General features: G+C 46.0%; 1 protein-coding gene across 3 annotated transcripts; it reads left to right on the forward strand.

Annotated features, from left to right (window-relative positions):
* The first annotated feature begins 1,411 nt into the window (after positions 1–1,411).
* On the forward strand, positions 1,412–15,161 carry LOC103084130 (sodium/calcium exchanger 3). Of its 3 annotated transcripts, none has more exons than XM_007454433.1 (6): positions 1,412–1,508; positions 6,354–6,371; positions 10,378–10,502; positions 11,062–11,161; positions 12,714–12,989; positions 14,785–15,161. In XM_007454433.1, the coding sequence occupies exons 1-6, from the start codon at positions 1,490–1,492 to the stop codon at positions 15,159–15,161; spliced, it is 915 nt and encodes a 304-aa protein (XP_007454495.1). In that variant the 5' UTR covers positions 1,412–1,489. The 3 variants fall into 3 exon arrangements, with proteins under 3 accessions (XP_007454495.1, XP_007454496.1, XP_007454494.1); XM_007454434.1 differs by having other exon boundaries at positions 10,387–10,502; XM_007454432.1 differs by lacking the exon at positions 6,354–6,371.
* The last annotated feature ends 1,241 nt before the right edge of the window (positions 15,162–16,402 follow it).

Raw genomic sequence — 16,402 nt, forward strand, 5'->3', positions numbered from 1 at the left:
GAAGTTCACACACACACACACACACACACACACACCACAAGTGCACAAAGCTGAGCCTGTCTTCAGAATGGAACAGGAATATCAGAGGCTCTGATGAGACTTTTTAGGCTATTGTTTGTTAGCACCTTTTTGCCCTTTAGAGAGCATTTAGGTCCCAGGCCAAAAAAGAAGAAAAAAAAAAAAAGAGAGAGAAAGAGAGAGAGAGAGAGAGAGAGAGAGAGAGAGAGAGAGAGAAAGAGAAAAAGAAAAGAAAAAAACCCACAAAAATAAAACAAACAAAACCAAAAAAAAAAAAAAAAGCAGAAAATAACAATTAGGGCTCACTATTAGGACCTGTTGACACCACTGTGGTTCCATGAAGGAACAGGAGAAGCCACACAAGGAGACCCAGGACCACATGGCAACTTTGCCAAAGACAATGGACCTGAGCCAGCCTCAGGCCAGTCTCTGGAAGGAAGTCATTTTCAAGAAAACTTTGCTTCCCCGTATGATTTGGTTTTATTAAAAGACACTGTGCTTTGTTGAGATACCCAGAAATGAACAGAAACCTCCATTATCATGTCCACCAGACCCTTGGTAATCAGCATTTAAGCCAGCTTTGGTACACATCACCGCTATATGATAGAAGTCCAAAGATGATTTAGAATTGATGATTTACATCATTTTTACCACATTTTTCAGGAGTGCATCAGCTGTAAATATTAAAGGAATACTACATCCTATTGTGATTAATACATATTTATTTTACTTCTCACCTGTGAGATAAAGAATGAGAAAGATAATAGAATTCTGCCTTCTTGCCTTCCCTTCTCTCTCTCTCTCTGGTTTCCCTACCTCATAAATACTTTCCTTTTAAGATTTTCTTTCCGAGGCCCACATAAGTGGTGGGAATAGACACAAGGAAGGGAAAAAATACCCCTAGATAGATACTGTTGACATATTTCCTGTTATAGAAGAGCCCTGGGTCACCCCCAATGGGCCAGCAGTTCACCTACTGCCCAAAGAAATGCCAATTACCATGTGACACCCAGTGGAATGTGCTGCCCAACTCACTTCCTACTAACCGTCAGCAGGATCGAAAGTGACTCCTCCCCACCATCAGCCCCCTTTTTCCTTCCCATTTCCCTCCTGTCCTTCTGGATCCCTTCCTTTGCCAACTTTTCCTTGCCTACTGGCTCCCTTCCCCTCTCACCTGTAAGGACAACTATGACCAAGGAGATAAGAAAAGCTAAGACCATTTTTGACACAAGAGCAGTACAATCCACCAAGTCCTGTCAAAAGCCACCATGGCAGCACTGAGCTGCATGTGCCAGGAGTGATGGGGAATGATTTTGAAGGCTGGGCTCCGGGTGACCAACCAATCTACCGACCCAGTCGACACTCTCTCTCTTGTTGTCCCTACAGGAAAACCGTAAGGGTTAAAATAGTGGATGAGGAGGAATACGAAAGGCAAGAGAATTTCTTCATTGTCCTTGGTGAACCGAAATGGATGGAACGTGGACTAGCAGGTGTGAGATCCTTAAAAACAAAACAAAACAAAATAAAACAACAAAAAGAAAGAAAAAATCTAAACAAGTTGAAAAGCAACAACAACAAAAAGAAACTATGTTTTTTTCTCCCCCCTTTTCTTTCCTTTTCCTCCTTACTCCTTTTGACCAATAGACTTTTTAAATTCTTTTCCCTCCTGTGTTCTCGCTCTTACCCTGTTTCGGTATCATCTCTGCCTTCTTAGCCATAGCTTGTTTCCACGTCCTCCTTTTGCACCTTTTGGACACACTGCAGCCTCAACCCCTCATGACCCTGATGAGTTACTTCTGCCTTGTGCTCCAATTATCCGATTACCAATGTCCCCTGCACTCCCCATCCTCACAGCCCCCCACCATACACACAGAGTCACTTGTAAATGTGCAAACTCCTTGGTGGGTGGGGAGAAGATAAAGGAAGGAATGTAATGCGATGCATGCCTCTGCCCCTCCCTTGCCTTGTTCCCCTTCCACCCCTCACTCTCTAGCCTGGATTGAATGGGGGAGGGTCTGGGATGGGGGCTGGAGCCCATCTTGCCATGATGCTTTGAGTCTTCTGCTGCATCTCCCAACCTCCGTTGAGTGCTTGGCAGGTTACTCACTTGCAGAGTGGCCCATGGGCCCCTTTGTCCTTCGTGGAGGTAAGTGTTTTATCTGGCTATTTCACAGTTGGGTAGAGCAAAACATGGAAAGGTATACCAATTGTCAGGGGCCACGCTTCTGAGAGCTCTCTGAGAGAAAGCTGCCTTCTGAGCTAGTCGTGCAATCTGGAATCCTGAGCTGTTCATCCTTCCCTTGACATCCCACCCCATCCCACTCTACCTCTGTTCTAGCCCAAGGTAGGGTACTTTATTCAGACTACTTTAGGATAATGCAGTCCCGAAAGCAGAAAATTGAGTCTGCAAAAGGAAAGTGGTTAACTCCAGGTATGGAAATCTCCTTAGCCGGAGGGTCCCGGAAAAGGATTGACACTGGGAAGGCCCAGAGTAGGGTCTTACAGGTTTTCCAATGGAAGGGACTCCAGTAGAAGGGCTTGCTTGTTGTTGATCTCTGAGAATCAGGTGTTGGACGGTTCACAGAAGTCTACCTTGGCTTGACATCTGCAAATGAGCGTATCACCCAGGTCTTGAGATAACCCTCATCCCACACCAGAGACGTGGCCTCCCCTCCTCCTTTCCTCAGGCCCTGCATCTTGGGATACCTGCCTAAGGGACTGATTACATTGCAACCAAGGTAGTAGTAAGGAAAGATTTCTTCCCTTGAAGAAAATGATTAGATGCTACGACTTTGAAAGTGTTGGAGGAATATATGTGGGTAAGAGTCCTCTTGGGAAATATCAAGAGGAGGTCATTCACACTCCCCTTCAGGAGAGATGTGCTGCTGGAGCCTCACGAAGGATAGAATGGTCAGACCTACTTGTTTGTCAAAAAAGGTGATGATTCTGCAGCTACTCCATAGTCACGTGACAAAGAGCAGCATGAAGCCTTTCACTCAAGGACAAATCTAAGAGATTTGGCGACTATGCTCCCAAGGCTCATGCCCAGGTCTTCTTCTCAGACACGAATGATTGTTCAGTTCCCCTTGTCTTCTGGGGACTCTCTCTGCAGACCTGACCAGTTCTGTGCCCACACTGGTTTTACACCTGGTGTTGGAGAGGCAGAAGCCCTCTCTGCCTTCCATTATTCATCCTCTTGCTGGCCACCTAAGAAGATGTTGCCATGAGTCTGATTGCCAAAGAGTGCTGGAAGAAAAGAGAAAATCTCCAGTTCCCTTGCTTCCCAGATTGTGTTCCCGCCACCCAGAATATTTTCAGAAATTGTCTCAACACCTGCCCTACTTCATTCTCATCTCCCTTGTGCATTTAATGCACATCTTCATGACTGGATGGACGTAGCAGACACCTAAGGCCATTGTAAACTAGTGTCATCAATTTCCACAGTCCCAGCTACTTATGTGTAAATGAAAGCAGGACAAAGGATCGCACAGGGTAGCTGAAAAGAAGGCAGTCTTCTCCAGACAAGAAGAATGGGTTGGAAGTCCATCCATGACTTTATTCTACCAGTAAAGAGACTCTTCTTTTCTGCCTCCCCAATAAACCCCGTTCAACAGCTGGACAGAGAGTGGCATAAGATAAACCTTGCGGTCTTCAAGAGACTTGGCCAAACATGAATGCCTATGGCTACTCCTCATTTGAGGATCCCTCTTTACTGCATTGGATTTTCTGTCCAAGGAGATGTCAGCAGAGTCCTGATGGAGCCCAGTCCTGGGGGAGGGAGTAGGTGAGAAGATAAGGATTTTATCGAGCTATCGGTGTGATATGCCTCCAGATCTTCCCAGTGACCAAGATGCCAAGATGGAAGGTGCCAATAGGAAAGGTGTCAGTCTTCTGTCAGTTTCTCTTGTCTATAGGGTTCAGTTTCAGTTTCTTCAGATTTTCTCATATTTTGGCATTAGAGCACAAGTTGAAAGGTCATAAAACTTGATTGTCTAGATTCAGAGTCAAATGAAACCCCATTCTGATTTCCAGAACGTCCTGCTGTTCTCAGAGTGAGAAACTACACAGCGGAAATTGCTTTTCATTATCACTGCTACATGGGAGAGTCTTAGGCATTCAGAACAGCATAGTATAGTGTGTGCATGGTCAAAATGACAATTGCATTACAAAAAAAAAGTAAAGGACTATATTTGAAATAGGAGATTCTATTCTTGGCAAACAAAACAGACTTCAGAGGTGAGATTAAATGCTCTGGACAAGTTGGGGGAGGGAATAAGCGAGGATGAATAGGAAACACAGTTGCCTTGCAATAGAGGAAGCCCTGGGGTCTAGCAGTGGGCAGCTGAGAGCAACTCTGAGCAGCATGGTCAAGGATGTCAGGCCTGGGTCTGGACATTGGAAGCCTCAGGTGGGAGAGGAAAGCTCTCTCCGCCAGGAATGAGGCCTGTTTGCTTCCCCTCTTACCACATCCATGGGCTCACCCTAACGAGCTGCCCAAATGCTTCCAAATACTCAGAGCTATGCTGTTTCCTGCTTGTCCCTGGGATGTCTGAGCAGGGATAAATGACTCTCACCTGACCCTGGGGATCAATGCAGGGGAGAGTTCAGTTCCAGCTTCTCTCATCAGCAACAGCAGGAAAAACACCCTGGAGATATCATGTCACTCAGAGTTGGTCTACCTGGATCTCACTGACCCATCCGTAACTGCTAAGTGGAAAGTCTCAGATTCGTGTAGACATGACCAGCAAATGGTGCAGGTCAGCTGACTTAAAGCCCTCTCATGGTACTAAAGATGATCCTGGTGTTGGGAGGGATGTCTGAGTAAAAACAAGGGCAGCAGGGATCTTTCTGGAAGAGCTGCCCCTTGTCTGACATCCCTGGATACACTAATGTGTTTGGATCTCTAGTTTCCACTGGAACTTGGGGGGCAGGAGGGGTTCTTCTGTACAGATCCATGGAAGGAGCAGAATGAACAAGCTCTCTTGCTATCTATCTATCTATCTATCTATCATCTATCTATCTATCTGTCTATCTATCTATCTATCATCTCAGTGTAGTAAGGAGACCCATTGATCCGTTACCCCTTGGAATTCCATATGGGAGAAACCAGAAAAGTCAACTGCTGTTCTCTCTGCTTATGTACTGTAAAGATTCTGGATCCATGTGTTTTCAGTGGCTGTGAATATGGGATTACAGACCTGAGTGGCATTCTTAGAGATTTTTAGAAAAAACGATCTACAGACACTTTCCTCCACCCCCTGCCCCACTCCTTCCTCAGCAATCTCCTTCAGTCGCCAGCTGCACCAGGAGTATGTAACAGGATGTTCCCAGGCTTTTATTTGACAAGAACCAGGGAGTGAGGTGCCATACTAAGACACCATCAAGGTGAAAATGTGGTATGTTACAAGAATTTTTAAATTTTTGGATCTTGAAATCTAAGAGAGTTTAGCATAAGTGAAAACGCAGGGGCTAGGGATGACCTGTGCTGGGTACATCTTTAACCAAACCATGGTTCCCAGGCCATGCAGGGACCTTGTATTTGTCATCTCCATCTACCAATAGCTTTCAGTATGACAGTCTCCCTGGTCCAGAATATCTCGACTCTGACTTAGCCTGTCCTTTCTGAAACAAAACCCCATCCTGAGATGCAGCTCCACAGGATCTATGAAAAATACAATTGCCAAAAGAGGTGACCAACAGTAAATCTCTAATGAGCATCTACTAATTACAATGACTTTGCAATTGACTTTGCAGTGACTTTGTAGGCACAGGTGATACAAAATGGGAGGAGTCCAAGGCCTCCAACCTCCAGGCTATCTCTCTAAAATGACACACTATTCAAGGAAAACATTTTGCAGGATTTACCTTTTCACAAGGTCATTCTTTTAGGGGTACTCAAAGCTGGGTCAGGGTTGCCACCTGTACAGTTTTCAAGATAACTGGATTCTCACTCCTTTACAGAATGGATGTGATAACCTGATCCCTTAGAAGACCACAAATGACCAACTCTGTCTCTTCTCCATCTGCTTGGTTCCCCCATCCTCATTCCTCTGTCCCTGGCCCTCAGAGTTGCAGGGAAGGTGTGGGGAAAATTTGCAGCTGCAGGCCCCTGGTGCTCAGCAGTCTCTCCAGTAGTTCACGCCCCTTGCTGCGGTTGCTGCTGCTGTGCATGCTCCAATTGCTGCCTTTTGCATGTGGCTGCAAAGTTCTCATCTACTAAGCTCACTGCTTTCCTTGTGCTACTGCAACCACAAAGCCTGGGGACACTTTTAAGATGGGACCTTAATGCTCTTTCCTTTTCTTTCTTCCCCTGTCTGGTACCCATTTGCAAACAGCGCTCCTGTTGTCTCCAGGTAAGGGGAGTCTTCCCCCCTTTTTCTGCTTCTTGTCAGTGCCATTATTTAGTTTAAGACCAATGTCCTTTGATTTATTTACTAGGAACTGTGGGCCCAACTTAACCTAACAAGTTGTCCTAAGGACTTGGAGATATTTCCCTACCTGAAGTAATTGTGAGGAGGTAGACAATTCCTTGAGCACCATTTTAGTGGTTGTGGGTAAAGGCATAGCTGGTCCTCTCTGAGACCAGGAAGAGAACTGAAACTTACCAAAGAAATGGTGGGTCATAGACTTCTCCTGAGTCTTAATTCTTCTGTCATCTCATGCTGTGGGGCAAGAGAGGATGAGAGTCAGAGCTGACTCTCCTAATAGGATCATGATGGGATGAGAAAGAAAGTTCTTTGATCTTGAGGGGTCCAGGGAGAAATAATCAGGAGCTGCTGTGAGAACATGAAAAGCAATTTTTAAGGAATCTGGTATTTTATCGATCCTGAAGATCTTCCATTTCATCACAGCAGAGACCTACATTTCTAGAACTTTGGTTCATTTGTTATTAATCCTTGAAGTCACATGTGCCATGAACAAGAAGAAGAATTAGAATATTATGGCGGGAGGGGGTGGGCGATGATCTGATTGTATAGAGAAATTCGGGGGAATTTATGTTGGAGATGTTCTCACGCAGAGTCTAGAGCCTGTTGTAGGAAACACATCTACTTTGAGAGTATGCTTGCATCAGTGGAATCAAATCATAGACAATGTCCAACTTTGTGAGCAGTTAGGAAAGCATTTCCAGCACGTCGGCAATACTGTAACTCTTGGTGCAGGCAGAGTGAGCTATACAAGGTGTCTCAACATATGTTAAAATAACATTTTATACTTCATTAGTTCTTTGAATGTATAAAAATTTTAAGGTCATTTGAGAGGCAAACCATCTTACAGAATTCATTGGTACTCAGTCACCATAGGCTGTACGCTGAGTTTGAGGAAGGGGCAGGGTACATAGTAAGGACATTTACCTCCTTGGAGTCTCAAACCAAAATAAAAGATATATGGAGGTAAACCCCTACATTTTCCCTTTATGGAAAAAAATTACTCCAGCTTCCCTGGCCTCTTGCTTCCTCTTATATCAATAGGATAATGACTATCTCCGACCCCATGTATTCCACTCTTCTCTTAGGGTTTCAGTGTCAGAGCATCGGGTGTTCTCCACTTCACTCATCTTCTCGTCTGAGGAGGCATTTGGGCTTTTTTGTTCCAATGCTTGCCTCTCCCCCTCCACCAGCCACACACATATGCACATACCAAAGGTTGTGATTTAATTTAAGCTTCGTTATACTTTTAACACATTGGCACAGATACCAGTAGAAGCTAAAACAGGCAAAGAAGGTGTCATTTCCTAGATCTTTCAATCTGTACACCTGCAATTTAGGAGCCCTTGGCTAGACTTTAAATTCTCTGGAAATCTCAACTCCGTGTTTGGATTTTCCCAGGTGGCCAAGCAAACATGATTCACAGTGGCCTGGTGATGAAAGATGGAGAGAAAATATGTTCAATCTGAACTACATCACCAAGCTCAGGGACCTGGGAGTCAGAGCACTGGCTGCATCACCCCATTTCCTTCCGAGGATGTCTGTAGAGCATTCATGGCAATCTATTCCAGTCTTACCTGGCAAGCTCTTTTCTCTTCCAATATCTGTTTAATCTTCCATCCTATTAATAGTCCAATTCTCTCTTTTTCTCCTTCCTCCTCCTTCTCCTAGACCTGAGAGTTTGTTTAGTCAGTCTGAATATCAAGATCACCTGTCATTTATTCTCTACACTTGAAATTCAGAGGAGTTACATAAACGAGTGATCAGAATAGTTATGGTCTTTTAGGTTTGAGACTTATGACTCTCTCAAGAAATTACCTATTTGAATGTAAAGGAATGATAATTACAGAAGTAGAAAAAGGCAGGAATTGATACCAAATCCAGATACTAAATCAGAGTTGATTTAAAGGCATGTGAATCAATCAATTAACATATATATATATATATATATATATATATAGAGAGAGAGAGAGAGAGAGAGAGAGAGAGAGAGAGAGAGTGAGAGAGTACCTCTGTGGGGTACTGTGGGGCTGTGGGAGATCAAAAGATAGAGGATTGGTTATTTGTCAAAGAGATTTCTGCAGAGAGCTAAAAGGAAAAACTGATGGTCACCACAGGGGTAGACAGGTCAGTAGCTAGATCAATATCCTGCCAGATGGATATGGTGCTAGATTGATAGCTAGACAAGGGGTTAGACAGGTACATTTATAAGTCACTGGAGAGCTCATTACCTTGGTATAAAGTTCTTGTGGCACATGTGAAATATGACAAGGCAGAATCGGGGAGGGAGGAGTGGAACAAAACTGTCACTACTAGGATAGGCATTGCGATATGGTGCCAAAAGCTACAAGTAGAGGAAAAGAGTACCCATGCTTTTAAAGAATCTACGTATACATCTTTTTCCAAAGACTTTTATTCAGAGTGGCTTGCAGTCTGGCTTCTAGGATCACTGACTTCATAGCCAGACTTATATTCAGAATTAACTACTAAGAGGCTCATATGGACTAAATGAAGTCAGGCTGCTAGGGGGTGTCTGCACAGAAATGTACAGGAGGACATTGATCGTTGAGAAATCATTGTTTCCGAAAGTGGAGGACAGCACCACGGACAGCTCCCCAACGCTTTGGGATAGCCTTCCGTGTTTGGTGCCAGAAGCCCTGAGTAAAACAGCCAGCTCAGGAATCCTCCGCATAGTCTCTTACCAGTTTCATTCAGGACAACTCAGAAATTCTTATATAAAACAGACTCTCTGCTTGGCTTATAATCTTTCCAGTGAATTCTTTTCCTTGCAACCTCGAGAGCTCAAGTCTCACCCCTCCCCATGCTTCACAAAGTCCCAAGATAAAAAGAAGAGAAGACCTTCTTGGCCTCTGACCCATTTTGTCCTTGAGATTATTCAAGGACTAGAGAATTCCCCCAGGAGATTCACTGTGTGGAATGAAAGCAATTAAAGAGCCAAATAAAAGAATTAATTGCATGTAAGAATGTGGACTCGGCTGGAAAGATGTTTAAACGAGCTCTGAAAGAAACAGGACGCCAAGAGCAATTTTCTAATCAAAGGGGAATAAAAAGACAATCTCTATTCCACTTTAATCTAGAAAACGCGTCTTCATGGTGAAGTGGTCTTAAAATGGACTCACCAGCTGAAGTGCAAAAAATGTCTAACTGTTCAGCATGAGAAGGGACCACCGGTAAATGAGTTAAGATGCTGAGGGGTGACAGGGGATGCCTCAAAAGGAAATAGAGGAAGAGCTTTCTTTTGTTTTGTTTTTGAACAAGTATTTGTGTTTCAGAAGAAATGTGCCTGGTTCCTTAGAAATCCTGGGGATCTTTCATTTGGAAATCATGAAGTTTGGGGGGAAATCTTCCAAGTTTCTCATGGTGAGGATAATAGTCACTAGTATGAAATGCAGATATTCCTGGAAATATCCCTTCTTCCTCCTTTATAGAGGAGAACACTCCCAAGAGTGTTGGAGACAGATGCTAATGGGAACCAGTGGACATTCCCTTTGGGTGAAAATGTGCTTCTGACCCCCAAGAACCCTTACATGACGTAGTTGACCAGTCATACCCAACAGTTCAAAATTGTTAAAGGTCAAGAGATTTGGCTTCTCTTCCCAGCTCTTCAATATCTCACCAAATGTCTTGGGACTTCACTTGGTGCTATTTCTCAGAAGATCCTTGGGTCAGATTGCCCACCCAGGTATAAAATCAAAAGAGGAATGTTTAGCCCAGGCCTGCAAGGAACACTCTCATGGTCTGATGATCATAAAGTGTTTAGCACCTTATAGAAAAAGGCACTAAAAAGTACACAAAATCCTCATCCTCAAGAGCTATTTGCTGTATGCCCACTGCCCATGCCTAGTACCCTGAGCTTTAGACTTGCAGGGAATGGCAAATGAGCTAAAGCTAGTCTGATTTTGCTTTGTTGCAGAGGTGACAGACAGGAAGCTGACTGTGGAGGAAGAGGAAGCCAAGAGGATAGCAGAAATGGGAAAGCCAATATTGGGTGAACACCCCAAACTAGAGGTCATCATTGAAGAGTCCTATGAGTTCAAGGTCAGGCCATAAGTGAGATGTAATTGAATAATAAAGTAATGAGGTGGGAGGTAGAAGACCTGGAGCCTTGTTCCAATGTCACCACTGAATACGTGAAGTTGAAACTGAACAACTCACTTACCCCAGTCTCAGTTTTCCCATTTGTAAAGCGGAGCAAACAGTGCTGGCCATTTGTATCTTAGGAATATTGTGAGGAAACATAACATAGCCTACGGAATAAATGAGCTATAAAGCTCCTAAATGTGTCATCACTATTTGATTGTATTTTTAAAACAAATATACTAAAATTCACTACTCCAGGCTAGGTTTACCGACATCATTAGTGTTATTCTCTGTTGTATTGCTCTAAATATCCAATGTTAGCAGTCACAACTGAAGAAAAGGACAATAGAAGGACTGTGCCAGAAGATACCCCCTAAGGCCATTCCATGCATAACTTTCAGAACTCACATGCAGCCCCCTGGAGTACAGGGTATCTTTCATTCCCATGAAGTGCCAGACTCTACAATGGTTCTGAGCATTCTAACCTCATGGTTCCAAGTTTTAATCTTCCTGACAGACTACCGTGGACAAGCTGATCAGGAAGACAAACCTGGCCTTGGTTGTGGGGACCCATTCCTGGAGGGACCAGTTCATGGAGGCCATCACTGTCAGTGCAGGTAAGAGGGTCTCAGGATGGGCACAGGCAGCTCCAGGGAAGCAAGAACACAGCCATGTCAACAACTCACCAGTCTCTGGGAGGCCCCTGTGGCCAGTCTTCCCAGCTCTAACCCTAGATGTTTGCCTTTTCACTGAGTCACTTTGGAAGAGAACTGTGGGGTAACTAGAAGAGCATGGCTATCTCTGGTTTCAAACCCTGGTTCTACTGTGTGAACTGGGACAAGCTATCCTCTCTGTGCTTCGATTTCCTCATCCAAAAAGGGAACTATTGCTACCTTTCTCAGCAAAGAGAGTAGAAAGCGTCACAGTCTGCTACTGAGCAGGAACTTAAGAAATTCTGTTTTACATCATTCCGTCCTCTTATTAATTTGGTCTTCCTTTTCTGTAAAATGCGGGACTATTCTGATTTAGAGATGTGGGGGTCTGGGGTTTGTAAAAACTTTGCAGTGACTGGCAAACCCCTGCCCTGGATGATTTCAGACCTCTCCTCGGCAGTTAGTGACAGTGGTTTCCTCAGTAGGGACCCACAGCACAGCTAGCATCCCAGAGGCCTGCATGCGGGTTGGCATGAGGATGGGAGGGGTCTTGCCAGCACTCACAGCATTGCCTCTTAGAGCACCACGGAGGCCTCCTGTACTGCCCCGCACTCCTGGCCTTGTCTCTTTTCATGAAGCTTTGTTGTCATAGCAACCCACGGGGTCACATCCCTGAGGTCCCAGCACCAGAGCCAAAGTACAGCCAGGAAGAGAGGGCCACTGCTGCTGCGTTCGCTACCCCTCTTTTACTATCACCTGCTTCAGATACACCCAGTCCCACCTCTGATGACCTTTCTTTGCCCCTATAGAGACAATAAGCGGAATATCAGCCACATAATCTAACTCCCTCCTTTTTCAAATGAGGGAGCCGAGATTCAGAAATCAAAGATGATTTACCCCAGGTTCCAGATTCTCTTCATAGCACAGCTGCAATTGGAACCCAAGTGTCCTGACTCCTGCTTCCACCGGTTATGTCAAAACATGACAGAGGTTGCCTTTGACAGGGCGCCGGCACGTTCTCTCCTCCTGGACTGCTGAATGGGCAACTCTGCCCACATTTCCTGGCAAGGACAAACCAGGCCCATCCCTGCTCCATCCCACGGGATATTTGGAGGATGGCACTGTCTCCCCAGGATGCCCACATGATCTGGAATGAAAGCTGTCCAGCTGGGGATGGAAAATGACCAGAACCACGAGGTTATTGCAGCAGTCACGTCAGGAAGATTAGAGAGGAGCCCCACGGGTGTCCCATCCTCCTCCCTCTCTCCCCCACTGCCCTGTCCCTCTCAGGTTCTCACATCCTTTCTCTTCATCTCCTTCTCTTCCCTTTCCTACTCCCCTGTCCTCTCTCACCCACTCTCCCTGGGTACCCTGAATTCAAATTGACCATGGGGGCACCCCAACTCATTTTCAATTTCCCGCCAGTGATGCTTACGACGTGGGTTGGACTGGACCTTCTCATGAATGGGGATCTGACCCCGCTATCCTTTCCCGGGCCTGTTTGTCTTGCCTGCAGCAGGGGACGAAGATGAGGATGAGTCAGGCGAGGAGAGGCTGCCCTCCTGCTTTGACTACGTCATGCACTTCCTAACGGTCTTCTGGAAGGTGCTGTTTGCCTGCGTGCCCCCCACAGAGTACTGCCATGGCTGGGCCTGCTTTGTCGTCTCCATTCTCATCATCGGCATGCTCACAGCCATCATCGGGGACCTGGCCTCCCACTTTGGCTGCACCATTGGCCTCAAGGACTCGGTCACGGCTGTTGTTTTTGTGGCGTTTGGCACCTCTGTGCCAGGTGAGAGTGAGGGGTGCTTGCATTTGTGAAGAGGATATTACCTGGTTCAAGTGACCCCTACACACTTTGCCTCATTATCTTCCTTACCATCTCAGATCTGAGCTTAACAGAGCCTCTGCCCCTAAGGTGCACAGAAGTCAGTCAAAGGGGTCACTGCCACTATTAAGAATGATAGCTAACATTTCTTGAGCACTTTTGATGTGCCAGGAAGTATGTATTGCTAAGCAGCTCACCTGTTTTAGACCTGTAGTGCTCACCCAAACCTTATTCAGTAAGGAGTGTTATTATCCTCATCTGTCAAGTGGGGCCCCAGAGGTTAAGTTACCTGCTCAAGTTAAGTGGCCAATTTCTTAACCTCCACGTCAGATGAATAGGCCATTTCCCTCTGGCTGCAGGTTAGCCTGCTTGAAGATGTGCTGGAGAAATGCCCACCAGCCTCCTCTGCTTAGGACACCTGTGAATACAAAGTGTCTCCCAGCAGGATAGGTGGGAAGCTTCACAAGCTCTTGTCCTTTCATATGATGAATTACATATTCTTTTTTTTTTTTTTATAAACACCTAAAGATCAAGAGGAACAAGCATGCCTTATTTATTCATTAGACAAATGTTTACTGAGCCTGATACAGTCTTGTGCTTGTTGCTGGGACAATAATGGGAAACAAGACAGACGTGCTTCCCTTTCCATGCGGAGTTTATAAATCTCCATGTGCGATTTATTTCTGTGCTCCAGGGCCTCGAGGGACTGGAGCTATCAGAGGGGAAGGAGCAGATGTGGGTAAAAGGAACAGATGTGGGAAGAAATTGCAGAGAATCGGAGGTTAAAAAAAATTTTTTAAAGCAAGGTCATAGGCGAGAAAAGGCAAGAGGTTTTCTCTGGGAGAAAATTGGCAACAAGGAGGCAAGCCAGGATAAGCCGGGCAAGGGAGCATTTGGGGCACATCCAAGTCCTTGCAATGCGTCCAGAGAACAGCTGGCAGCATTAGGGGCTTGAAGGTTATCCTGTGGTCCACTCAGCTGATGTGTGGCTTTGGCTGAAGCTCCTTGGATTTAGGGTGACGCTATGGAAAGGGCTCTTAGCATGAGGGTTTTCAGGTCAAATCTCCTGATAACTTACCTTGAGTAGATTCCTTGAACCTTATTTTTCCTAACTTGTCAAATAAAAGGGTGGCTGGCAGTCCTTCCAGTGCTTACAACTCATGCTGACATCTAAAGTCAAACAGCCTGCAAGGCCCTGTGCTCTGTATATTAACTGCCAAGGCAGAGCCCCGTCTTCCTTGAGCCCACAGCTCCCCTTGTATCTCCCCATCATGGTTCCCCAGCATGTCCTCTGTCCCCATAAATCCAGCACCTAGCGCAATGCTAGGTGGGCTCAATCACAGTCTGTTACATAAGTAAATGCCCCGTGTGACAGGTGCAATCAGGCACTTAACTGTAAGAAGCTTCCCTGGATGTCAAAGTTCCCTGGGGAGATATTATGGGAAAGCAAACTCCCCTTACTGAAAAAGTAGTCAAAAGAGAACAATAAACCCATTCAGTAAATACCAGGACCAGAAAAAGAAACCTTGGGAATCTTTCAGACGCAGGCAGATGAGGAACGGGTAGCCCAGAGAAGTAAGGTGACCCATCCAAGGCCACACAGCTTATTAATGGCAGAGCTGGGGGTAGCCCCCAACCCCCCACCTGTCATTCCCAGGCTCAGCCTGATGGCCCCAGCTGCTTTACTGGACACCCCCAAAGGTAGGCCCTCCACGCCTCAGCCTCCCACCAGCTCTTGTTTGTCTCTGCCTCTTTTCAGATACGTTTGCCAGCAAAGCAGCCGCCATCCAGGATGTGTACGCAGATGCCTCCATTGGCAATGTCACGGGCAGCAACGCCGTCAACGTCTTTCTGGGCATTGGCCTGGCCTGGTCCGTGGCCGCCATCTACTGGGCCCTGCAGGGACAGGAGTTCCACGTGTCAGCGGGCACGCTGGCCTTCTCTGTCACCCTCTTCACCATCTTTGCATTTGTGTGCATCAGCGTGCTCTTGTACCGCCGGCGGCCCCACCTGGGCGGGGAGCTGGGCGGCCCTCGTGGCTGCAAGCTGGCCACGACTTGGCTGTTTGTGAGCCTGTGGCTTCTCTACATACTCTTTGCCACGCTGGAAGCCTACTGCTACATCAGGGGGTTCTGAGCCGCAGCAGCCCTGGAGAGGCAGCCTCAGGACCCGAGCCCCAGGACCTTCACCCGACTAGGCCCTGGCAGTGAACTGAAAGGGCGGAGTCTTAATCAATCCAACAGGATGGAGGAAATACCCATTTTACAAAGCATTTAATTCAATACAAACCAACAACAGCGACAAATCCAGCTCCAGCCCATCTTCCCGCGATGTCCCTGACCCATCACATACTCAAACCCTTTCGCCACCTTCTATACCACCTTTTTCTGATTATTCCTTTGCTTCTACTTTCCTCGGGGGCAGGGTTTCTCCTGTCTGTCCAATTTGATACATCACCGTTCTCTCACTCCACCGGCGAGGCTCGAAAATGAGTCCTATCCACGTGGCTGGCTTGGGGTTCTCTTTTCATTGCCATCATTATCGTGGTGGCTTTCAATTTCCCATCAGGTTTTGCTCATCGTTTGTTTGTTCATCTTGTCTTTTCTCTCTGAGGTTAGTGACAACGGTGCTGTGAAGGAACTCAAGGTCTGAACCGATGGGTAGGAGCATGAACTTTCAGACACACCCTCTCCCACTTACACTGGGTAACAGCTGTCTCTTGCTCCATCGAGGTCCTTTCCCCCCTCTCCTTTTATTCCCTTCATTCTTGAATGGACTGGTGGCATTTGGGTGGCAGTAAGTTTGCACACCCGGGCAGCACGCTAAAGAACTGGGGCTGTGGCTGGAGCACAGCTTTCTGTCAAGCTTCTGTCGAAATCCAGTTTAAAACAAGAAGTCATTTTTCTCTTCCCTGCCCGAGCCTTTCAAATTCTGTCTCGTTGTGTCAGTGTCTATATGTTACCCTTCTGCAGGAAGACCCACCAAGCGGGAGATAGGGGACAAAAATAGGAATGGAATATGATGACATAGGGCAGCTAGGGGAACAGAAGGGCTATATGCCTTCTAGAACATCTTTGGCTTCGTATCTGAGGCAGGAGAGATGCGATGTCCACCTAGTGAGATCTTTAAGGGAAAAGATTATATGTAAAATGTCAGTGCTTCTGAGAAATGTCAGCTTTACCACACCCTCACTTCCTAATGCACCAGACTAAGAGCTCTGACTGTGTCTCTTGATTTAATGCAGAAGTTTTATAAGAGTTTTAGAGTTTTATAAGAAAATGAGGGCCTCCTTCCACCTCTCCTGGACTCTCTGGTCACATTTGAAAGCATTTTCACAAGACAGGAACTGGAATTCCTCATCTCTCCCACATTCCTGC

This window comes from Lipotes vexillifer, unplaced genomic scaffold (genome assembly GCF_000442215.2).
Source record: "Lipotes vexillifer unplaced genomic scaffold, Lipotes_vexillifer_v1.1 scaffold197, whole genome shotgun sequence".
Taxonomy (NCBI): Eukaryota; Metazoa; Chordata; class Mammalia; order Artiodactyla; family Lipotidae; genus Lipotes; species Lipotes vexillifer.

Coding starts and splice junctions, on each gene's coding strand:
- LOC103084130 (XM_007454433.1), top strand. Junction 10,503..11,061: donor AAGAGTCCTATGAGTTCAAG/GTCAGGCCATAA, acceptor TCTTCCTGACAG/ACTACCGTGGACAAGCTGAT. Junction 11,162..12,713: donor GGCCATCACTGTCAGTGCAG/GTAAGAGGGTCT, acceptor TCTTGCCTGCAG/CAGGGGACGAAGATGAGGAT.